Source organism: Lithobates pipiens, unplaced genomic scaffold (assembly GCF_037356315.1).
Source record: "Lithobates pipiens isolate NorthernLeopardFrog02 unplaced genomic scaffold, aLitPip1_a1.2 Scaffold_18, whole genome shotgun sequence".
Lineage (NCBI taxonomy): Eukaryota > Metazoa > Chordata > Amphibia > Anura > Ranidae > Lithobates > Lithobates pipiens.
The window spans coordinates 215704371-215729304 of NW_027507758.1; the positions used below are offsets into that span (position 1 = coordinate 215704371).

A 24934-nucleotide genomic window follows, 5' to 3' on the forward strand; every position below is an offset into this window, starting at 1 on the left:
GCCAGCTTCGAAGGGACTATGTACCATCAGTGTTAATTTTAGTCTTAGGACTAAAATGCCATTTTAGTTTTAGTACCATTTTAGTCTTCTGCAGTTGTTTTAGTCGTATTTAGTCGACTAAATCTCCAGTACATTTCAGCAATTGCAATTTAGTTGTAGTCATAGTCTTTTGACTAAAATGGCATTTTAGTTTTAGTCATCTCAATTGTTTTAGTTTTAGTCGTATTTTAGTCATCTCAATTGTTTTAGTTTTAGTCGTATTTTAGTTGACTAAAATAGTATTCATTTAGTCGACGAAAATGTTTGTCATTTTACTCGACTAAATTAACACTGGGTACCATCTAGTTAGCACTTTTACACTAGCCTCTATGAGGCAGGAATTGAGGATGCTTTTGTAAGATTGGGAGAAATGCCTCTGCCAAGTGTCCAGTTTCCAGTGTTGGGACAGGTCTTCCTCCCAGGCTAGCATGTAAGGTGTCTTGGATCGTGCAGAGGACAGTGCTTTATAAATCACGGATATTGATTAGTTTGGCTTGGAAGCGCTGTAGGCAAACTTTGTCAACAGGGATCGGGAAGGCTCTAAACTAGTATAGGATGCAGGGCAGTAAGGTCATCTTAATTGTATTAATTCTGCCTAACCAGGATAGGGAGAGCCTGAACCACCGAGCTAGGTCTTCCTCTAGTTTTTGGTAAAGTGGTGGGTAGATTGCTTGATGGAGGAGGTCAATCCTGGGGGTCAGCTTGATCCCCAGGTACGTAATAGTTGAGTCATTCCAGGTGAACCGAAAGCTCTCCCCAAGCCTGGCTAGGAGAGAATCTGGGATTAAGTGCTTGTGATTTATTGTAATTGACCCCGAGGGCCCCCCCCCCCCAAATTCGTCCAGGAGACGACAAATGTTGGCAAATGAGGTTAGTGGAGATGAGACAAACGGTAAGATGTCATCCGCAAATAATGCGCATTTGTGGCAACAGGAGCCGCATTGAATGCCTTGGATGTTTGGATTGTTTCTGATGGCTTTTGCTGAAGATTTGATTGCTATAGCAAAAACCAACGGGGAGAGGGGGCGACACGGGTCTTGTGCCTCTAGATATGGAGAAAGATTCCGAGAAAAATCCCTGCAGACGCACCTGAGACGAAGGGGATGAATAAAGGGCATGCATGACATTAAAGAACGATTCCCCAAAACCTCATAGTTTTAAAGTAGTGAAAATATATGACCAATGAACAGAATCAAATGCTTTTTGGAGGTCCAGGGAGAGCAGACAACCCTGCCTGGGAGAGACCTTGTCCCAATTAGAATTTGAGCGGGAAATTATATCAATCGCACGTCTAGTCTGATCAGGACCCTGTCTCCCTGGGATAAAACCCACTTGGTCTTTGTGCATATATAAGCTAATGAAGTAAGCCAAGCGGTCTGCAAGGATTTTACTCAGAATCTTTAAGTCATTATTAATTTTTTATGACCACGCACACTTTCTCTGCGGAGATAGGGGCATCTAATTTCAGACGGAGCCTGTCTTCTTATTTGGATGTTTGGATGTTGGCAAGGAAATGATCTTTTGCCTTTTGAGAAGGGCTGCGTTCTCCACTGTGTTTATAGAAATTTTGGAATTCCCCCTTGATAAGCTGGGGGTTCTGGGACAGGGTGCCGCCGTGAATTTTAATTTTGGGGATTGGCAGGGATCTAAATTTTGCTCAAAGCCTGCCTGCGTGCATAATACCGATTTTTGTCACCATGACAGTAGAACCAGGCTCTATTCCACTGCATCCATTTTTCTGCCTTAGTGGTTAGGGCGAGGTTTATTCAACCAAGGCAGCATCCAGCTTAATAGTGGCAACTGCTTTTGGGTTGGCCTTGTGTTTTTTAGCTAAGACTTGTACATTCCTGATCTAAGTTTTAATTGTCCGCTGTGTTAGCCTTGTTAATCTGGGAGGCAATTTGAATCAGATGACCTCTAATTACAGCCTTGTGGGCTGCCCAGAGGCATGTGGGACTAGTGTTAGGTGTGTAGTTTGTAAGGAAATCGTTTTTGATATATTTTTTTTTCTATCTCTGTTGCTCTGATTGGATCACTCAGAATGACTCATTGATTCTCCAACGGCTGCAGGGTTTATGAACCCCCGGGCACTGAAGTGTCAGGATCACCATGAAGTGGTCCGACCAGGCCACCTCTTTGATGTAGGCCCAGTTTGTCAGTGGAATGGTTGTTGGAGTAATGAGGATATGGTCTATCCTTGCAAATGATGTGGGGGGGTTTGAGAAATGTGTGACTATAATTGCACCTTTTAGAGATGAAAAGGCCCACTCCCTTAGTTTTGTCTTCAGAGAGAGCCAGTGTGAAGGAGGGGAATTTTTGAGTGTATAAAGAATGGGCAGAATTGTTTAGGGAAATGTTTCCTGCAGGAGGACCGCATCTACCGTTTGGGAATGAAGGTATTGGAAAACTTTACGTCTTTTAACTGGGGAGTTTAATACTTGAGCATTATGGGATACTATCTTGAGGGGTATTTTTAAAGCGGGATTCCGCTGCCTTTTTTTATTTTTATTTTTATTTATTTTTTTACCTGTGTCACTGGTGGGCGATTCCTACGGTGTCTTTGCCGTCACGATCGGCGTCTCTTTAACCCCCGGTGTGACGATTTCATTGCTAGAGCTGCCTGCCCACTTTCAAAATGGCAATTTTGGACACGCCCTCGTCACGTGACCGGCGTCCTCCTTCCGAAATCTCACGAGATTTCGGCATGACTGTGTCCCCCCGGATTTCTGGGAAATAGCTAAAAAAGTTCCCGCCGTGCATGCGAAGAAAGGTTCTTCTTAGTTTCCGACAGTAAATTTTGTAAATAAGTAATTTTTCTCCTTCACTAATGTGCGCTGTTGAGGCTGCACTGATGAGAAGGCACTAATATGCCGCATTTATAGGCAGCTCTGATTGGTACCGCTGGGGCCATACAGTAATTAGGGCCATCATATGGCGCTATCCCATCTTTTTATTGTACTGCGGGTGCAAAGTGGTTAAAGAGACATTGCCCTGTAAGGCTGTTGCACCGAAACCTTGTGAACCTATTGGTAGAAGCTGCAAAAGAAGCTAAATATTTAACTTACCATGGTTTTCTATTAGTTAGAAATTTTCCTCAATAGACCTTTCTGACAGCCAGTCAAGAGCCTGTCACACCTGCATTTCTATGTTGTGATGCAGAAGCCACACTGACCAGCACCACTATGTTTTTGATGTTAGACAGTATGACAGAGGTACACACACACACAACTGTGCAAAAGTGATCCGAGACGCTAAATAAAAATGGAACAGGTAGACTCACAGGTAAAGAGAAAATATTGTATAAAATTGGGTTAGTAGGAGGCGCATGCACGGCGGCACCTAAAATGGACGCCTAGTCTCGGAGCTCCATCCCGCCCCAGCAGCTCTGGCCTCTCTAGCGGCACTACGACCGATGATAACCACCTGGATTTACCCCATACAAGCGGCGGAAGCCCCGGTGACACCCCCGATGTACTCTGGAGCAGTAAGAAGGAACCTACAGCCCGCATTTGAAGCCGCCTTACCTCAGACCAGGACAACCAAGATGGCAACCATACCTCTCCGCTCTGTACCAGCCTGCTTCCCCAGTACACAGACCGTGGCCTCCCCCTCCATGCTGCAGCACGATCTCACTGCAGGTAACCCCCAACATCCACTGAATCCCTCATAGCGCTCTCCCTGGCAGACCTGGACTTCTCTTTGATGGAAAAGGAAATCAAGTACCGGTGACTCTTTCCATTCCAACTTAAATTCCTCTTGAAAGGCAAAGCATACACCTTCGGATCCCTACAGGAAGTTTAAAAGCTCTTGCTGCAACTAGGTCTCATCAGCCAAGACCTGAATCTTTCACAGCCAGAATCGCAACCAAACTCAGCAAAGAGACAACTAACAACCAGCCCCTTGAATTCAGTCTGGGAAACTGCGAGATCTAAGAAGTCCAAGGACACATTCCTCCCTAATTATCGTGACTTGAAAATTCTCGGTTTCCCTCTTTACCCTTGCTTCCTTCCAGCTTCTAACTGAACTCTCAATCTGTGCCTCATGAGATGGGTATCCTTTCAGGATTCCCAGACGCCTCTGCTGAGGCGTTCTCGTGAGGCACACAAATTGGGGAGGAAACAGTCTACCGACCACACTTACTGGGGGTAGCCCCCCTTCCCACCCCCCCTTTTTATTTCTATGCGGGGGGAGGGGGGGAACAAGCATTTGCTCCTAACCAATCCAGGGGAAGGGTTCATTTCATTCAGTGTTTTGGGGTACCATATCCCTTGAGACCCCTTTTCTCTAACCGCCCCCCCAACCTCTCCACCCAGGACCCATTAGACCTGAAGGATCCAGGTTATCACTTATCTTCCTAATTGATGTATATTTTCTGTTAATGTGTACTGTTGAATACTGCATATTCATCTCCAAACCCGCCTTAAAGCGAGGTTCCACCCTAAAGTGGAACTTCCGCTCATCGGAACCCTCCCCCCTCCCGTGTCAGTTGACACCTTTCGGGGGGGAGGGGGTGCAGATACCTGTCTAAGACAGGTATTTGCACCCACTTCTGGGCATAGACTCCCACGGGAGTCTATGCCTCTTCCTGTCCCACCGCGCTGTCTCCTGGGACACACATGGGTCCCAGAGACAGTGCGGACCATTCCCATTGCGCTGCGCAGCTCGTTCATGCGCAGTAGGGAACCGGGAAGTGAAGTCACAATGCTTCACTTCCTGATTCCCTCACTGAGAATGGGGGCGGCAGCAGCCGAGGGCCGAGCGATCGATCGGTCTCGGCTGCTGATATCGCTGGACCCTGGGACAGGTGAGTGTCCATTTATTAAAAGTCAGCAGCTGTAGTATTTATAGCTGCTGGCTTTTAATTTTTTTTGTAGCTGGAATCCCTCTTTAACCTCAAAGCTGGGCTCATTGGTGACTTTGTAAATGCCAGGCTTGGTGCCCTTTTTTGTTATACACCAACCATTACACAAGGCTTCTCTGCTGGGGTGGTATTCATGCACCACTTCTTGTCTAGTAGGAAAAGTTCTTTACCCTTCCCTAGACAGGACTAATCCCTGTTTTCTAGAGGGATTATGATGGCCTGGTGGCAGGTACTCGGGTACTCTGATGGCCTGGTGGCAGGTACTCGGGTACTCTGATGGCCTGGTGGCAGGTACTCGGGTACTCTGATGGCCTGGTGGCAGGTACTCGGGTACTCTGATGGCCTGGTGGCAGGTACTCGGGTACTCTGATGGCCTGGTGGCGGGTACTCGGATGGCCTGGTGGCAGGTACTCGGGTACTCTGATGGCCTGGTGGCAGGTACTCGGGTACTCTGATGGCCTGGTGGCAGGTACTCGGGTACTCTGATGGCCTGGTGGCAGGTACTCGGGTACTCTGATGGCCTGGTGGCAGGTACTCGGGTACTCTGATGGCCTGGTGGCAGGTACTCGGGTACTCTGATGGCCTGGTGGCAGGTACTCGGGTACTCTGATGGCCTGGTGGCAGGTACTCGGGTACTCTGATGGCCTGGTGGCAGGTACTCGGGTACTCTGATGGCCTGGTGGCAGGTACTCGGGTACTCTGATGGCCTGGTGGCAGGTACTCGGGTACTCTGGCCTGGTGACAGGTTCTCTGATGGCCTGGTGACTGGTATTTGGGTACTCATATGGATTGTGACAGGTACTCGGGTACTAGGTACTCAGATGAACCGTGGCGGGTGCTCGGATGGGGCGCGGCGGGTGCTCGGATGGGGCGCGGCGGGTGCTCGGATGGGGCGCGGCGGGTGCTCGGATGGGGCGCGGCGGGTGCTCGGATGGGGCGCGGGTGCTCGGATGGGGCGCGGGCGCTCGGATGGACCGGGGCGGGTGCTCGGATGGACCGGGGCAGGTGCTCGGGTACTCGGTTGGGCCGTGAAGTGTACTCGGTTGGGCCGGGACGGGTACTCGGTTGGGACGGGTACTGTGATGGGTGGTGACAGGACCTCTATTGGGGGGGGGCAATCTGTGATTGGTGTGTACACTGTAAGCGGTAACAAGATGTTACCGCAATCTCCTCCCCACACACGATTGGTGTGTGAGGAGGAGAACCCGGTAAAATCTTGTTACCACGGTTTGTTTACATTTAGTGATCGGCTGTGAAACGAACACAGCCGATTACGTGGGTAAACAGCTGACCAATGGCTGTTTACCAGCGTCGGTGAGGAGCCGTGTTCCCGGGAACATGCAATCACGCTCTGTGCACAGTGGGGGTGTAACCATCTGTGATCGGCCGTGACTTCATCATGGCCGATCACATGGTAAACAGCCTTACCCAATGGCTGTTCACCCCCCTCGTTGGCGAGCGGTGTCTCCGTGACACGCTGCCACCGATGGAACAGGGATGCGCGTGCACAATCACGCGTATTCCCTGTTTAAATGGGGGGATGTCATATGACTCCCTCCCGCCACAAGAGCTGCGCCCCGCCTGGCCGTCATTTGACGGCCGGCAAATAGTTAAAGACTTGCCTGGCTGACGTCCCTTCTGGTTTCTGCTCCTGTTTACTGTCTCTGACTCTGGTGATCTTTGGTTTCCTGATATACTGGCTTGCACTGACTACTCACTTTGATTACCGAGCCCTGGCTATGTTTTGACACTGTTTACTTTTTATACAATTTTTACCGCTATATTAAAAGGTGTGATTTTTTTTTTTTTTTTACTGCATTTCTGTCTCCATCTGATTCATGGTTCCTGACGATTTTCTGGTGAAAAGTTGTCACTGTTATATTATGGTTACTTGCGGGAACATCATTGTTGAATTTAAATGTGAATGTTAGGCAAATTACAAAATACAAATTTTTAATTTATGTAAGGGGTCTTATCTACCAAAAGCTTGTAATTCAGTTCAGCCGGTCTTTTATACAGGTAACCCAGCTGGACGTCATAGCCAGGTTGGCAAATATAGCTTTTTTTGTAGTAGTAGGCATATGTAAGGCTTGTTACAGGCCTGCTTCTACCCTATGTATCAGTATACTGATGTGATCATTACTTATTTTGTCAGCAAGCACTCAGCATTAGATTAACTGCTTGCCGACCAGCCGCCGCAGTTTTACTATGGCAGAATAACACGGCTGGGCGAAACAACGTTGCTTTGCGTCGCTTCGCCTTTTGGCCACTAGGGGAGCGTGTGCCCAGAGCCAATGCCAGTGTCCGGCAGGCGTGATGACCGCGGGCGCCCGCGACCGCTCGTGACAGAACGAGAACTGGGATCTATGTGTGTAAACGCACAAATCTTGGTTCTTTCAGGGCAGAGGAGACAGATCATGTGTTCATACGAAGTATACCGATCTCTCTCTCTCCACCCAGTCCGTCCCCTCCCCCCACAGTTGTAGGGAACACAGTTAACCCCTTCCCTGCCAGTGACATTTATACAGTAATCGGTGCATTTTTATAGCATGGATCGCTATAGAATTGTTAATGGTCCCAAAAATGTTTCAAAAGTATCCATCAGCTTCATTGCGAAAGCTTAATTGAACAAGCTGAGGTTAGAAGCTGATTGGTTTCTATGCAGAAGTGTGACTGATTTTGCACACTTTAGGGTTGGTAAATAAACACCATTGTATTTTTTTCAAAATTGACGCTGTTCTTTTGTTCATAGAGCAAAAAATAAATACTGCAGAGGTGATCAAATACCACCAAAAGAAAACTCTATGGGGAAAAAAAGGATGTCAATTTTGTTTGGGTACAGCGTCGCACGACTGCGTTCCTCCTTCCCCCACCATCAGGATAGTTAGAAAAAGCAGCACGCTTCACACATGTGAAGTAGGGACCTAGCCATGAAGCCGTAAGGCTTCCCTGTCGTGTTTCTGTACTGGCAATGGCGGCGGCAGCACCCGACAGCCAATCCAAAAATCAGCTGGGAGGCCGACATCGTGGGAACCCTGGACAGGTAAGTGTCCTAATATTAAAAGTCAGCAGCTACAGTATTTTGTAGCTGCTGACTTTTAATTTTTCCTGTGGGGAAGGGGCTGGAACACCTCTAATATTCAGCAATATAAGGAAAATTGGCATATTTCATTTATTTAATCCCCAATAACAAAAAACTTCTATACAAGCAACTATACTTTCCATTTAAACTTGATTTCAATGTTTTCTGGACAGTTAGTGATTGGATACATGTTTTAGTGAGTTCCTTATTAACCACTTCAGCCCGGACCATTTTGCTGGCCAAAGACCAGACCACTTTTTGCGATTCGGCACTGCGTCGCTTTAACTGACAATTGTTTGGCCATGCGACGTGGCTCCCAAACAAAATTGACGCCCTTTTTTTCCCACAAATAGAGCTTTCTTTTGGTGGTATTTGATTACCCCTGTGGTTTTTATTTTTTGCGCTATAAACAAAAATAGAGCGACAATTTTGAAAAAAATGCATAATTTTTTACTTTTTGTTATAATATCCCCCAAAAATATATTGAAAAAACTTTTTTTTTTCCCTCAGTTTAGGCCGATACGTATTCTTCTACATATTTTTGGTAAAAAAAATCGCAAAATAAGCGATTATTGATTGGTTTGCGCAAAAGTTATAGCGTTTACAAAATAGGGGATAGTTTTATGGCATTTTTATTAATTTTTTTTTTTTACTAGCAATGGCGGCGATCAGCGATTTTTATTGTGGCTGCGACATTATGGTGGACACATTGGACATTTTTGGGACCATTGTCATTTATACAGCAATCACTGCTATACAAATGTATTGATTCCTGTGTAAATGACAATGGCAGTGAAGGGGTTAACCAGTGGGTGGCAGTGTAGGGGTTAAGTGTTCTTAGGGGTGTGTTACTAACTGTTGGGGGCTGGGCTTTCATTTAGTGAACTCTGATCTCTGCTCCAATCACATGGAGCAGATATCGGCGTCACTTGTTGCTAGGCAGAACGGGGTGATGCTGTACGCCAATATGCCTGCCCGTGCCATTCTGCCAATGTACATCGGCGTGCGCTGGTCGGGAACTGGTTTATTTAATTGTTCTCAATACACTGAAATTCTGTTGCTTAAATTACCTTTACTGAAGCTATGCTGCATATTCATTTTTTTTTTTGCTTTTTAGGAGCCTTCAACCAGGAGAAAATGTGGCTAAGAAAAAAATGGAGAAAGATGACTCTGGTTCTGACTGGGATATAGATGATGATGATGATGAAGACATTTCTCTTGATAGTATGTGTGAAGAAGACTTTGAAAATGATGGCACAGGAGGAGTTTTTATGAACACCTCTGAGACAGCTGAGGAGGAGCAAGGTAACCTATATGAGGACTACTTTAAAGAGGAAGTAAACCCTGATGGGTTTTACTTCCTCTTTTGTTTTCTGCAACAAAAGCCTTATAATAAACTTACCTGTAGGTAAAAGTGGTGTGTAAGGGTTTACAACTACTTTAAAATGTTCACTTTGATGTCTGTGATGAAACAGCAATTTGTTTAAATGTTTTCTGTTAAAAAAAAAAAATTACATGAATGCTTACGTGCAGCCTACTGCTGCTGCAGTTAATGAGTTCTAATACTGTTTTTAGCTTTCTGGGCTGATAAATTAGTCATAGTTTCAACAGTCTGTGTCTGAAGAAGGCTTTTAAGCAACACAGTCTCCTGTAATTGTGGAAATTGTTTCAAACCTTATTGATGTGGTGTGCATTACTCTGCATCTGCAGGAACAACCTTTTCTGTGCTTTGGGTTTTTTAGAGCAATGTTTCTCAAGTATAGTCCTCTAGTATCCCCAACAGGTCATGTTTTCAGGCTATCCCTTATTTTGCACTGGTGATATGATCAGTTTCACTGCCTTAGTAATTACAGCAATTTCATCTGAGGGAAATCCTGAAAACTTGACCTGTTGGGGGCACTTGAGGAGTGGAGTTGAGAAACATTGTTTTAAAGCTCTTACAGCTGCAAAATTCATTCCACTACGCCCAATATTTGACTCTATCCTGAGTGTAAACACTCCCTGGGGCTCCACCTGAAAATGTGTTGCACCTTCTCATTTTTGATAGAGAGTTTTTGTATACTGGTGGTGTCTTCCCATCATGGATACATCAGTCAACCAACATAACAGGAAGACCATTTAGCTGAATGAGGGTGTGTTCACCTTATAGGATTCCTCTGACAGAGGCAGTAAGCGTCCCTCGTAAATTCCCAGTTTGAGTTGACTGGTCTGGCTCGTCATCTTGTGTTAGCAAAAATTGTCATCTGTCAAAACAGAGTGAGTAGAGTCCCTCAAGGGATTCCTCCACCACTTGGCCAGGCCTCCATTTCCTGGAGTGGCTGGAACAGTTATCCAGATCCTTGTGCTTTTTGTTGTGATGGCTTGATGCAAGCATCTAAGCTTGTGTTGAACAAATGCACAGAGCACTCTAATTACATAGTTGGGACCTTGATAATATGTCCAAGGAGTATCTGACTTGATTAGCCATCAAGGTATGTAATTTTTTTGGACTTGCGCTTGACACCATCATTAGCAATTCCATGGTTGGCCAAAAGTGTACTCTTCAACACAAGGTTTGTGGCATGGTTTAAGGATCCCACTTTTTTTTTCTCTCTATCTACTTCTTTATTAGTCACTTGTAGACTTTGAGAATCAAAATACCACTCAGTCCATAAGGTTCGATGCCAGAGTTATTTTGTACAGGTAGGGGTGCCATTTGTACATCCTGGCAAGTCCTTGGGTAGTTTGCCTCCCGGGTATTTGGGTGCTCTGGACACCCCCTTTTAGCCCACTGTCAGAGTGATTTCCTATTGGAGGTTTGTAGGATATTTTGGGAACACCACCTTAACATGGTCTCCATTCCTCTTATTGGATTCTAGTCCTTGTCAGCCTTCCCCTCTATTCCTTGAGACGAGACATCCAGTGGGTTTCTATGGATCAGAAAGTCCCTGGTGCCACCCATCAGTCTCCAGTTAAATTGAGGAGTTTTTTTTTTTCCCCCAGAACAGATGGTCCCTGCTTCTTCAGGGATCCCACTGTGAGATGGCTTCATGAGTTGGACTTGAACAGGACCTTCACATCAAGAAAGATTTGGGAGTCCTCCCTGTGGCAGAACAAGTGGCCTGGTCCTTACACTAAACAATGCTGATATCTGTTCTCAAGTGCACTGTTTTCCATAGAGACAGCACATTGACTTTTGGCTCTCCTTAGCTAGTGATCTCTGCATAAAAATAGGTTTGTTCACTTGACTGCTCCTTATCAACTGCATGGCAGGCAGAAATCTTTGCTGGAGGTATCCGGGCTCCTGTTATCCCCCTGTTGGAGATAAAGCACATCCTGAAGCCTTTGTAGGATCTGAACATCTGAAGATAGGTCTTCCTTCTGTGGCTGATTGTATCCTCTTGAGGAAGTTCCTCTGCATCCCTTCCTCAACTGTACCCTTAATCAATTAAGTGTTTTCAAGCAGAATTACATAGTTTCCTTGAGCTCTCTACCATGTTTAGAGGTACTTGACTATCCTTATGTTTTTCACAATCTATGCTGACCTTGTTTGCAAGATTTGTTACCTAGCCAGGAGATCTTGTTCTTATCATAGAACCTTACTTCCCTGAATTCTAAGGGTTGGGAGTGTAAGACCCTGAGCATTTACAAAAGCTGGTCTTATGTCCAAAGCTATTTTTGGGGATCTGTTAACCTAGGGATTGGTCTCGGTGTTTTTTATGTTGACCACATCACATTGTTCTATATCCTTCTTATCAGGTAGTCGTGTTGTTTCACAGTCGCTCTCTGGTTCAGGCTTAGGCCGCGTACACACACGGGGACTGTCTGCCGAAACTAAGTTCGTCAAACAGTCCGCTCAAACTTTTGAATGAACGAACACGCCCACACACGGCACTTTTTGAGCGGACAAATACGGCAAACTTTGTTTGTCGTACTAAGTCCGCGCAACTTTTGAAATGAGCGGACTCGCCCACACACGAGGCAACAGTCCGCTCATTTCGAGCGCGTGTGCAGGTAGGCGGGGCCCGCGACGGAGACGTCGCGGGCTCCGCCGCCTGGAATGGACTTAAAGGGGAACCCCAACGCCGAAATAAATCGGCGTGGGGGTCCTCCCAAAGTCCACAACAGACCCTTGTCCGAGCACGCTACCCGGCCGGCCAGGAAAGGGGGGCGAGCGAGCGCACCCCCCCTCCTGAGCCGTACCAGGCCGCGTGCCCTCAACATGGGGGGTGCCTTAGGGAAGGGGGGGGCCGCGCGGCCCCCCCCACCCCAAAGCACCTTGTCCCCATGTTGATGAGGACAAGGGCCTCTTCCCGACAACCGTGGCCGTTGGTTGTCGGGGTCTGCGGGCGGGGGGCTTATCGGAATCCGGGAGCCCCTTTTAATAAGGGGGCCCCCAGATACCGGCCCCCCACCCTATGTGAATGAGTATGGGGTACAATGTACCCCTACCCATTCACCTGTAAAATAAAAGTACCCAAAAAAAAAACACAACACACGAGATAAAATATTTTATTGCACAGCTCCGGGGGTCTTCCGTCTTCGGGGGTCTTGTCCCCCTCTTCGGTTCTTCTGCCGGGCCACCGCGCCTTCTTATAGCTCTTTTGCAGGCGGTGGCCCGTTCTTCTGTCGCCGCCTTCCGTTCTTCTGTCGCCGCCTTCCGTTCTTCTGCCGGGCCACCGCGCCTTCTTATAGCTCTTTTAGAGGCGGTGGCCCGGTCTTCTGTCGCCGCCGCCTTCCGTTCTTCTTCTTCTTCTTCTTCTTCTTGTTCTTCTCCAGGAGATGTTGACACGTCGCTCTCTCCGGCCGGAATGCCAGAGCCGCGCTGAGCGGCCACTTATATAGTGACAATGGGGCGGTGTCACATGGTATATGTCACATGGGTTGGTCACATGGTGACCCCGTCCCCTTACGATGTCATAGTCCCCATGTGACATCAACCCATGTGACCAACCCATGTAACATATACCATGTGACACCGCCCCATTGTCACTATATAAGTGGCCGCACAGCGCGGCTCTGGCATTCCGGCCGGAGAGAGCGACGTGTCAACATCTCCTGGAGAAGAACAAGAAGAACAAGAACGGAAGGCGGCGGCGACAGAAGACCGGGCCACCGCCTGCAAAAGAGCTATAAGAAGGCGCGGTGGCCCGGCAGAAGAACCGAAGAGGGGGACAAGACCCCCGAAGTCGGGAGAAGAGGCCGGCGGCGGGGAGGAAGAAAGCCGGACTCCTCCGCTAGCAAAAGAGCTACAAGAAGATAGCGGAGGAGTCCGGCGAGAAGACCCCCGAAGACGGAAGACCCCCGGAGCTGTGCAATAAAATATTTTATCTCGTGTGTTGTGTTTTTTTTGGGGTACTTTTATTTTACAGGTGAATGGATAGGGGTACATTGTACCCCATACTCATTCACATAGGGTGGGGGGCCGGTATCTGGGGGCCCCCTTATTAAAGGGGGCTCCCGGATTCCGATAAGCCCCCCGCCCGCAGACCCCGACAACCAACGGCCAGGGTTGTCGGGAAGAGGCCCTTGTCCTCATCAACATGGGGACAAGGTGCTTTGGGGTGGGGGGGCTGCGCGGCCCCCCTTCCCCAAGGCACCCCCCATGTTGAGGGCACGCGGCCTGGTACGGCTCAGGAGGGGGGGCGTGCTCGCTCGCCCCCCTTTCCTGGCCGGCCGGGTAGCGTGCTCGGACAAGGGTCTGTTGTGGACTTTGGGGGGACCCCCACGCCGATTTTTTTCGGCGTTGGGGTTCCCCTTTAAGTCCATTCCAGGCGGCGGAGCCCGCGACGTCTCCGTCGCGGGCCCCGCCTACCTGCACACGCGCTCGAAATGAGCAGACTTCCCTCCGAGCGGGAACAGTTTGCTCATTTCGAAAGTGGCCTACACACGGGCGGACTGTTCGCTCAAACCAAGTTTCAGCGGACAGTTTTTCGGAATTTCCGAAAAACTTTGTTCGTCAAACTGTCCGCTGAAACTGTCCGCTGAAGCCCCACACACGAGCGGACTGTCCGCTGAAACACTGTTCAGCGGACAAAGTTGAGCCAACAGTCCGCCCGTGTGTACGCGGCCTTAGTGTTCCTTCAGGTGGGAAATCTGGGAAAAAAGCACTGACACTGCCACATCTACAAGTAGACAAGGGGAAAAAGGGGGGACGGGGGATACTAATGAAGTAACCAAGGGTCGGACTTTGGAGGTAGAAAAACAATAAAGACGTAACGCAAATAACTTTATTGAAAGAATACATGATAGAGTTACAGTTCAAAAATGGATAGTATAAAGAGCAATGAATTGTGAGTAAATTAGATAAATATTCTAAGAAACACTATATATCTGAATAAACAAAAATTACCTACTCACAAATCAGCTTTAGATATTGCTATGGCAGAGGCGAATATGCGTCTCATGTGGGAACAAAAATGTTAACCACTAAAGAAAAAATATCGCTGGAGGCATCCAGAGTCCAATAGGAAGAGGCACGTTGAGAAGGCCAGTGGCATATAGTGCAGCCAGGATAGCCTATGCTGCCCATAGGAAAAACATCTAGAGAAAGTAATGAGTGTTATCAAAATTGCCAAAGAATTGCCAAAAAATGTTGACCGGTCGAGCGTAAGTACTTGCATAAATGTGAATATGAACGGGTATGCCTCTGGGAGACAGCCTGGTGATGCACACAAGGCTGCATTGAAAAACAAGGGCTATTTATACTAGGTAACTACATGACAGCATACAGAGAAACACAGGCGGCGTCATCTGACGCAGTCACGTCAAAACATTATGGGCAGCATAACTAATAGAAGTTATAGGCACTGTGTTGAGCGGACCTCCGCTCAAAATGCGCTTAGCTGATAGAATTATGGAAGTTGTAGGCAGCGTAGCGAGCCAACACTGTGACTGTATCATGTATTTTTTCAATAAACTTTATTTGTGTTACTACTTCATTGTTTTTCTGCCTCCAAAGTCCGACCCTTGGTTACTTCATTAGTATCACTCCTTTTTTTCCTTCAGGTGGGATCCATCCCCCTTTGGTAGTGATCTCTCTGTCCTGGTCTTCATCATTAGGTTAAACCTCTTTCCCTTGGTCATTGTCAGTTTCCCCTGTCTTGCAGGGAGGTACTTATTATTTTGTTCAGATTCTACTGTTAACTCTTAAGGTAGTTCCAAGTTAAAGACCGTTCTCAAATCCTCCTTATGGGCCAGCCAGTCACTGTTGCCCACTCCTCAGGTGGACTGCTTTTTAACCTCCTTTTCTCAATTCCCTTGTCCCTCACCATAAAAAATGAGACATGCAGGTTCCGTTCTGTTTTTTTTTTTTTTTTTTTTTTTTCTTTTTCCTGGTACTGCTTTTTCATAAAACGAATGGCATTCTGGGTCGAGGAGGGGTTATACAGGATCTGGCTTACAGGTTTCCTGGTTGTTAGTGTCTTAAACCTCCTGTAGGGGGAAGTATAACCTGTCTTTTTCTGAACTCGCGTTTTTTGGGACTCCAGTAAAAAAAACTTTACAGTAACAAAATCTTATTTTTTGTTTTCATTGAATTCAATTTTGTAATTTCATAAAACTTCCTGTTCCAAGTTTTTTATAGAAATGTCAAGGATGCTTTGTTTTCTCTTTATACAGATGTAAAAAAGGGAAAGAAAAGGCATTTAAAAGAAGAAGACATGTTTGCTGCTGCAGAAGAGGTATTTTTGTAATTCACAATGTTTTTCATCTTGTATACTAGAATAGAATGATGGTTTCTTTTAGGATGGTGGGGAAAAAGTGGATTTGCATTGCATTTTAGTGTGAGCAGTGCTTGCTTAGAAAGAAGGTCATCTAACAGCATTTTTTTAAATTTGGGATGTGCATTTTTGGAAGGGTAGCAAACCAGCGGAAGATATCTTGCATACGAGAGGTAGATTATGTCTTTAACCACTTAACAACCGCCCTATAGCCAAATGACGGCTACAGGGCGGTTTCTTATCTCTGGGAGGCCGTCATATGACGTCCTCCCAGAATTCCACTCTCGCGCGCCCCATGGGGCGCACACTCAAGAGCATCCGTGACCGCCGGGTCCACAGGACCCGGCGCATCACGGTAAACGGCCGCTCATAGCGGGCGTTTACCACGTGATCGCTCCGTCAAATGACGGAGTGATCACTTGTAAACAAACCGGTGTCATGTTATGACGCCGGTTCCTCCCTCCCCCCTCTCTGTACCGATCGGAACAGCGGAGGGGGAAGAGATCGGTGTCAGCAGCGATGTGGGCTGCATCTGCAGTGCCCACATCGCTGCTCACCGAAAATTAACCCCTCAATTCCCTGCCAATACTCTGCAATACCCTGCCATTACTCTGCATTACCATGCAATACTCTGCAATACTCTGCAACACTCTGCAACACTCTGCAATGCTCTGCAATGCTCTGCAATGCTCTGCAATGCTCTGCAACGCTCTGCAACACTCTGCAATGCTCTGCAACACCCGCCAATACCCTGCAATGCTCTGCAACACTCTGCAATGCTCTGCAACACCCACCAATACACTGCAATGCTCTGCAACACTCTGCAGCGAGTTAGAGCGAGAGCAATAATTCTAGCCCTAGACCTCCTCTGTAACTCAAAACATATAACCAGTAAAAAAAAATTAAATCGTCGCCTATGGGGATTTTTAAATAGCGACGTTTGGCGCCATTCCACGAGCCTGTGCAATTTTGAAGAGTGACATGTTGGGTATCGATTTACTCAGCGTAACTTCATCTTTCACATTATGCAAAAATTGGGCTAACTTTACTGTGTTTTTTTTTTTTTTTTTAAGCACAAAACCTGTTTTTTTTTCCCCAAAAAAGCATTTGAAAAATTGCTGCGCAAATACCGTGCGAGATAAAAAGTTGCAACGACCATCATTGTATTCTCCAGGGTGTTTGCTAAAAAAAACATATGTAATGTTTTGGGATTCTATGTAATTTTCTAGCAAATAAATGATGATTTTTACATGTAGGAGAGAAATGTCACAATTGTCCTGGGTGCTCCAGAACGCATGATGGTGCTCCATGCATGTTGGGCCTCTGTATGTGGCCACACTGTGTAAAAGTATCACACATGTGGTATCACCGTACTCTGAAGTAATAGCAGAATGTGTTTGGGGGTGTAATTTGTGGTATGCATATGCTGTGTGAGAAATAAACTGATAATATGACAATTTTGTGGAAGAAAAAAAAAAAAAGTTAAAAAAAATCTTGATTTTGCAAAGAATTGTGGGAGAAAATGACAACTTCAAAAAACTCATCATGCCTCTTACTAAATACCTTGGAATTTCTTCTTTCCAAAAAGGGGTCTTTGTACTTTTCTGGCATGTTAGGGTCTCAAAGAATTCAAATAGGCCGTCAGTACTTCAGGTGTGATCAATTTTCAGATATTGGCGCCATAGCTTGTGGATTCTATAACTTTCACAAAGACCAAATAATATCCACCAATTTGTACTTATTTTTACCAAAGATATTTAGTAGTATAAATTTTGGCCAAAATTTATGAAGAAAAAATTACTAATCTGCTAAATTTTATAACAGAAACAAAGAAAAAATCATTTTTTTACAGAATTTTCTGTATTTTTTCTTTTATAGCACAAAAAATAAAAAACCCAGCGGTGATTAAATACCACCAAAAGAAAGCTCTATTTGTGTGAAAAAAAGGACAAAAATTTCATATAGGTCCAGTGTTGCATGACTGAGTAATTGTCATTCAAAATGTGAGAGCACCGAAAGCTGAAAGTTGGTCTGGTTATTAAGGGTGTTTAAGTGCCCAGTGGTCAAGTGGTTAATGTTCTGCAGCTAGAGTGACATATCCTTTACAAGAAATGTAAATGTCCTTTTACAAGCAATGTAAAAGAGGGTGGTCTGATTGTTAGGTTATATAAGTAGTTCACATATTTTATGAAATATTTACTTATTTGTTGGTAACCATTGAAACATCAAAATAAGGCAGCTCACATATTGTAAACAAATTAGTTGACCAATTATCTGAGCTAATGGTTAAATCTTTACACTGGCTTTAATCTGAGATTTACCACTAAGGGTCGGTTCACTCTGCTGCGATGTGGGAACCCTGCAAATCCACTTTGGGTTCACACATTGCATGTTTTCCGGCGGCAGTTCACGCTGCCCTATGTGAACTGCTGAGTGTGTCGGGTAAAAGTTAATGACACCGCCAAATCAGCAGTGCAATCTGCAAACTCAGACAGGAATCGGATCGCATGGGTGCGAACACCCATGCAAACCAATTCTGCTGCGGACAAAAAAAAGGGTCCTGTGCCAGTTTGATGCATATTCAGTCATATGTTCTTTATAGCTGAAATCCCATCGCACAGAGATCGCATGTGATTTTCACTGCAGTACGGTGTGTGAATCACATCTGGTCTTTGACATCGCACCAGTGTGAACTGGCCCTCAAACCACAACTCAACCTTATTTTTTTTTGTTTTAAATAGAAAGGGGAGTGTTAATATATCTGTGAGATTTATTTCTGTGATCTTATTGGTGAAGTTTTCCCACATTTCCTGTCCCAGTGGTTCCCATACCAGAAATTACTAGTGAGATTGTCACCAGGACAGGAAGGCATGAACCAATGGGAAAAAAAAAAACTTAACTCTCTCTCACCTTACGCTTGAACTACAAAAAAAAATATTAATATATAACCGTAAATACAGAACTGCAGCACTTAAAGTATCCAACTTTCCTTAAAATATTCCTCAATTTCCTAAAAACACAACACTGCAAGACAACTTGCTTAAGTTTAAACCGAGCATCAGAATGAGAAAGGGTTTAAGTGACTTTGAGCGTGGCATGTTTGTTGGTGCCAGACAGTCTGGTCTGAATATTTAAAAACGTACTCATCTATTGGGATTTTCAAGCACAATCATCTCTAGGATTTACATAGAATGGTCCAAAAAAGAGAAACTATCCAGTGAGAGGTAGTTGTGTGGACATAAATGCCTTCTTGATGTCAGATCAGAGGAGACTGAGCAGATTGTTTTGAGATGATAGACAACCGTAACCCAAATAACCACTCGTTTACAACCAAGGTATGCAGAATACCATCTCTGAACATACAACACATCTAACCTTGACGCAGATGGGCTACAGCAACAGAAGAGCACATCAGGTGCCACTCCTGTCAGCTAAGAACAGGAAACAGCCTACAATTTTCACAGGCTCACCAAAATTAGACAATAGAAGAATGGAAAAATGTTGCCTGGTTGCCAGCTGCGACATTCAGATGGTAAGGTCAGAATTTGGCGTAAACAACATGAAAGCATGGATCCATCCCGCCTTCTATCAATGGTTCAGGCTGGTGGTGTAATAGTGTGGGGGGTATTTTCTTGGTACACTTTGAGGCCCTTAGTACCAATTGAGCATCGTTTACACACCACATTCTACCTGTATTTTTGCTGACCATGCCCATTCCTTTGACTACAGTGTACCCATCTTCTGAGCAGGATAATGCACCATGTCACAAAGATCAAATTATCTCAAACGGCTTTCTCCTTTCGTCTTCCATGACAGCCTCTGAGATATAGGGCTCCTCCCTCCGGGACAGGAAACACGTCTACCCAATCAGATAAAAAGGGTGGTCCTCCAGGCCCTCCTCAGTTTTTGTGTTTCCTGCCGGATGGGAGGGAGCACATTGGAACTAACAGGGGAGCTCCTTATCTCAGGGGGTGTCCTGGGGAGAACCTGGTGGACCTAGCCCATAGCATCCCTCGGTCCTATAAGTGGGAGGAGAGGGTCGGTAGCAGTCACCGCTGCCATTTAAACGTTCGAAAAGAATGGGACCCTGGTGCGAGGCAATCTCCCCACTATCTCACCACCGCTCGTACCTGGCCGGTTGGATGGCGGGCGAGAGACGTTCGGATCCTCTGGCTGGCGTGTTCCAGGTACTGGCAAGGAGCGATGTGGCCGTAGGAATGACACGCCGTGAGTAGGCGGAGCATCTGCGTTCCAGCGTTCAGAAGTGCGAGGGACGCACTTCCGCCGGAAATTGCGTCCCCAGGGGGCACTGCGGGACTTGTTCCAGTCCCCAGGGTGCAGCGGTGTGGCTGTAGGGATATTTTGAGCGGTGCAAAGGCTCAGGGAGACTGAGCGAACACAAGAACTATGGAGGGCACAGCTGTGCAGGTGGACTCCGGTTCGGCAGGCTCCAGCACCTCCCAGGTAAGCTTGGTGAGGGCAGACCAGGTCTTACACTGGGGGGGTTGGGGGGTCATTTTGACCGTAGTAACCCTCCCGGGGTGGGGAGCATTTAGTGAGGGGGGGGGCACTTCCTAGGCATACCCTAAGCACAGTGGTGTTGGTCAGGAGAGGTATTCTAATGGGAGCCTGTTTTTCTTTTTTTCAGGGCAAACAGCATAGAACCCAGATACCATTGCCTAGAAAGAAATGTGCCGTGTGTGGGGCTAAGTTAGGCACCGGTTGGGAGAAGCCGCTTTCCCCCGAGTGTGTTGGTAGTGTTGTCAAGGACGACTCTGGCAGCTTGTCACAAAGTCTTGACATCCATAAAGTACGAGATGGCATCCACTTTCCAGTCTTTTAAAAGTATGATGGATAGGATGCAGGGTCCTTCTTTTTCCTTACCCAGGGCAGTCAGCATGCCTTTCTTATCTGAGCCAGGTCAGGAGGAGGAGGGGGATAAGGAGAGGGTACCAAGGTCGCTAGCCTCCTCTCAGACAGGGTCAGCTTCCAAGTCTGAGGGAGAGGAAGAGTCCTCTAGGGCATCCAGATACAAGTTATCTTGGGACAACGTGGGTGACCTTCTTAAAAGCGATATGACGCTCTGGAAATTAGGGAAGAGCAGGTCCAACTTTCCAAGCACGACCTTATGTATCGGTGGTCTAGTTCTCAGAAAGACAGGGTATTCCCCGTACATAAGTCGTTGATTGAAGCGATTTTACTGGAGTGGGAGCATTTTTTCAGGCAGGCTTAAACGAAGGTTCCCTTTTGAAACGGATGCAGTGCATCCCTGGAACAAGGTCCCCAAACTTTATGCCCCTTTAGCCAACATCTCCAAGAAGACAGATTTGGCCTTTGATGACATGGGTTCATTCAGAGATCTCGTGGATTAGAGGGGGGACATGCTGCTTGGGCCTGGGATGCCTCTTCAATTGGGCTCACCTTGTTGGCTTACCCAGTTGCAGTTGCATATTTCAGCGGGCACTTCCAGGCAACAGCTGTTGAAGTCTTTCCCATTACTGTTCAAGGCGGTAGGGTTTTTGGCTGATGCCTCCGCAGAATCTGTTAAATTAGCAGCTAGGGGGGCGTGGCCTGACCTTGCATGGAGTAGGACGTGTGTCTCCGGAGCTCCGCCGAGTAATCCTGTTTTCCACGCTCATCCTGTGATACCACAGCACAAATACTTACCTGAACGCGTCTGGAAGGCTTCCCCCTCATTCCGGTGCACATGTCTCCCTCGAAATCCCAGCGATCGGCGGCAGCGCGGCTGTCACAATACCGCCAACATGTGAGTGAGGAGGGGGAGGAAAATGGCGGCACGGAGGAGACGGGAGGGCTGCGTGAGGCAGGAGACACGGACAGGCTTCTTGAAGCCATTACATTGTGCCGCACGTCCCTTACATCCCAAATTGAAGAAGTGCAAATGGACATCTCTTTAATAAGGCAGGACTTTCAGAAGCTGCGGGACCGGGTGAGGGATACCGAGGCCCGTATTGGCAACGTAGAGGATGCTCTCCCGCCATTGCAAAATTATACTGACCTCATGCAGAAACAAATAGACCTCCTGCTTGCTAAACAAGACGAAATGGAAAATCGCATACGCAGATCCAATATCCGATTGATTGGCCTTCCGGAAGGGGTTGAAGGTAAAGACCCCACAACTTTTCTGGAACAACTGCTGATGAATACATATGGCCGAGAGTCTTTTTCCCCCATGCTAGCGGTTGAACGCGCGCATCGTATGCCTGCCAGGCCTCCGCCTCAAGGTGCGCCTCCGCGTACCTTTATTGCAAAACTCCTGAACTATAAGGATAGAGATGCTGCCCTGCGCATGGCTTGGGTAAAGGGTAACATCCCTGTGGGCAATACTAAAGTAGCTATCTTTCCTGATTTTTCTGCGGACGTCCAGAAACGCCGCCAGAGTTTCCTGGAGGCCAAAAGATTACTACGTGCACAACAAGTGAAATATTCTATGCTATTTCCAGCGCGCCTCAGGGTGGAGGCAGGAGACCGGGCACTCTTCTTTGAACAACCCAGGGAGGTCATAGCATGGCTGGAACTCAGAGCATCTCAGGATAGAGCTGTCTGAGGAACTGTGGGACGGGTGAGCTAAACACTTTCTTACTTTTCCCCTGGTGTCCTGGAACTATGGCATATTATCTGATCTCTTTTTCCTGCTCCATCTTCACTAAGGTGCTTGCATCTGTGGCGTCCGGTACTTTTATGCCCTTTCTACTTTGAGATCTACTGGACTTTCCGATTCTGGGACTGATAGGGGACGCACTTTTACGCCTGCTAGTGGTGTCAACGTTCATGGACAATTTTTTCCCTTTTTCCTTAGTGTCCCTATTGAGGGACTTTTTCTGCAATACGTACCTGTTCGTTTTTATTTCAACAAATTTTGGGGGTTTTTTTCCTTCTTTTTCTTCTCTCGGAGCAAGGAGAGACACACTAGTCCTACGGACTAATTGCATGGTGCAGCGGAAAACTGCTCTATTGTCTGCTGGGACTTTTTATTGTCATGGGGAAGTTGGTCACTGGTACTGGACGGCATCTGACTCTTTTGCCTCTCTACACGGGTCACTGCTGTGTGCTGTTATGCAGGGTGCTCTACTTTATCTGGCCTTCTGGTGCCGGTGGCTACAACTCTCTTTCAGATTTATTGTTCTATGTTTTCTTTCTGATCCGCCCTTAAGCGCCCTTGGATTGGGTGGGCATTTCATTCCACCTACACGTCTCACTCGAGGGGGGTTTCGGTACTTGTAGCTAAGTCGGTTCAGTTTGAGCTTAGCGAAGTTCTTACTGACCCGCAGGGCAGGTTTGTTTTTCTACATGCTAAATTGTATGGGGAACCCTACCTTATTATGGCCTTTTATATCCCCCCTCCATTTAATATGGCATTGGTTGTCGAGGGGCTGTCTTTTATGTCCAGACATCCGGCGGTTCCTGTCATCTGGTTTGGGGATTTCAACACCACGCTTAATCCTTCCCTGGATAGGCTCAAACCCCCAGAGTCGCTGGTGGGGCGGGCTGGGCCCACTAGGCTGTCCAAGCTCCTAGCCACCATTCATCTGGTGGATACTTGGAGACACAAGTTCCCTCAAAAGAAAGAGTATTCATGCTTCTCGCCCACACATGGTTCTCTATCACGTATTGATTTTATATTAATATCTCAACAACTCACTCCCAGACTTAGGGAAGTATTGTTTTGCCCCAGACTGCTTTCAGACCACAGCCCCTACTCTGTAGTGCTTGACGTGCCCCTGGGTAGGCCTCCGCGGGCGTGGCGGTTAAATCCGTTCTGGCTGACATTATTACCCGAAGACGACACTATTGAGGCAGAGTGGATAAGATTTTTTGAGGACAATGACCACACAGCCTCGGTTCCGGCCGTGTGGGATGCGTTTAAACTACATGCTCGTTCAGTACTGACTACCCACATTAACAGGCTCAAGGCTGATTCGGCTACTGCCTTTACTGAGGCAGAGGCGGTTCTGAGCTCCATGGAACACACCTACATGAACGATCCGTCTACGGCCAACGCTGACGCACTTAGACTACAGTCGAGGGTGGTCTCCCAACTGCACCATGACAAGGCTCGACAGAAACTTTTTTTTACCAGACAAAAATATTTTGAATCCGGGGAAAGAGCTGGTAAGTTGCTAGCATACTTAGTCCATAAGGAAGATAGACCCCCAATTGTTATCTCTTTGCATGGACAAGGAGATACAATGATCACGGACCCTTCTGAGGTAGCAGCTAGATTTCGGGACTTTTTTGCGGACTTATATACCACTACAGTATCCGACGACACCACCCCGATGGACAGATTCCTGGCCCAAGTTTCCCTCCCTCAAGTGACTGAGGAACAGGTACAGGCTCTGGAGGCTCCCCTGACCACTGATGAAATAGTGAGTGCCATTGCGGAATTTGCAAGATCCAAGTCACCGGGGTCAGACGGTCTTCCCATTGAATTTTATTCCCGTTACCAAGAAATACTGGCGCCTAGGCTTCTCGCCCTTTACGGGAGTCTTTTTTATACACTGACACTGCCTCCATCCATGAGGGAAGCAACGATAGTTTTGATACCCAAACTTGGAAAAGATCCAGGTTTCCCAGAATCCTACCGCCCAATCTCCCTATTACAGGTAGATATTAAGATTTTAGCTAAGATACTTGCTACTCGATTGAACGGAGTGATCCTTACCCTGATTCAGGCTGATCAAGCGGGCTTTATGCCGGGTCGGAATACGTCGTTCAATCTACGCAGACTCTATATTAATCTACAAGCAACACATGAGGCGGTGGGTGAACGGGTGGTGGTGTCACTTGACACGGCTAAGGCCTTCGACTCTGTGGAATGGGGGTATTTGTGGAGGTGCCTCGAAGGTTACGGATTTGGCCCTAACTTTATTCGGTGGGTGAGGCTATTGTATCATCACCCAACGGCCAAGGTGGTGGCAAATGGGTGGTCCTCCCGGGCGTTTGGCCTCAGTAGGGGTACCAGGCAGGGGTGCCCACTGTCCCCATTACTTTATGCCCTGGCTGCAGAACCTTTAGCGGTGTCGATCCGTACAGACCCTGAGATCAGGGGACTGACGGTGGGTCAACTAACGGAAAAAATCAGTCAATACGCTGATGACACGCTGCTATACTTGGCAGACTCTGGCCCCTCCCTCGCAAAGGCCCTGCACATGATAGTGGTTTGGTAGCTTTTCCGGTCTTCGTATAAACTGGGATAAATCCCAAATCCTACCTATTGACAGTTTTCCA

General features: G+C 47.0%; 1 protein-coding gene across 1 annotated transcript in view; it reads left to right on the forward strand.

Moving 5' to 3' along the window:
• CEBPZ (CCAAT enhancer binding protein zeta) overlaps positions 1–24934 on the forward strand; it is a 310453-nt gene that overhangs the window by 261878 nt on the left and 23641 nt on the right. Inside the window, exons 12-13 of the mRNA XM_077486559.1 lie at positions 9100–9287; positions 15582–15643. Coding sequence (XP_077342685.1) covers positions 9100–9287; positions 15582–15643 — 250 coding nt within the window. The remainder of the gene's footprint in view (positions 1–9099; positions 9288–15581; positions 15644–24934) is intronic.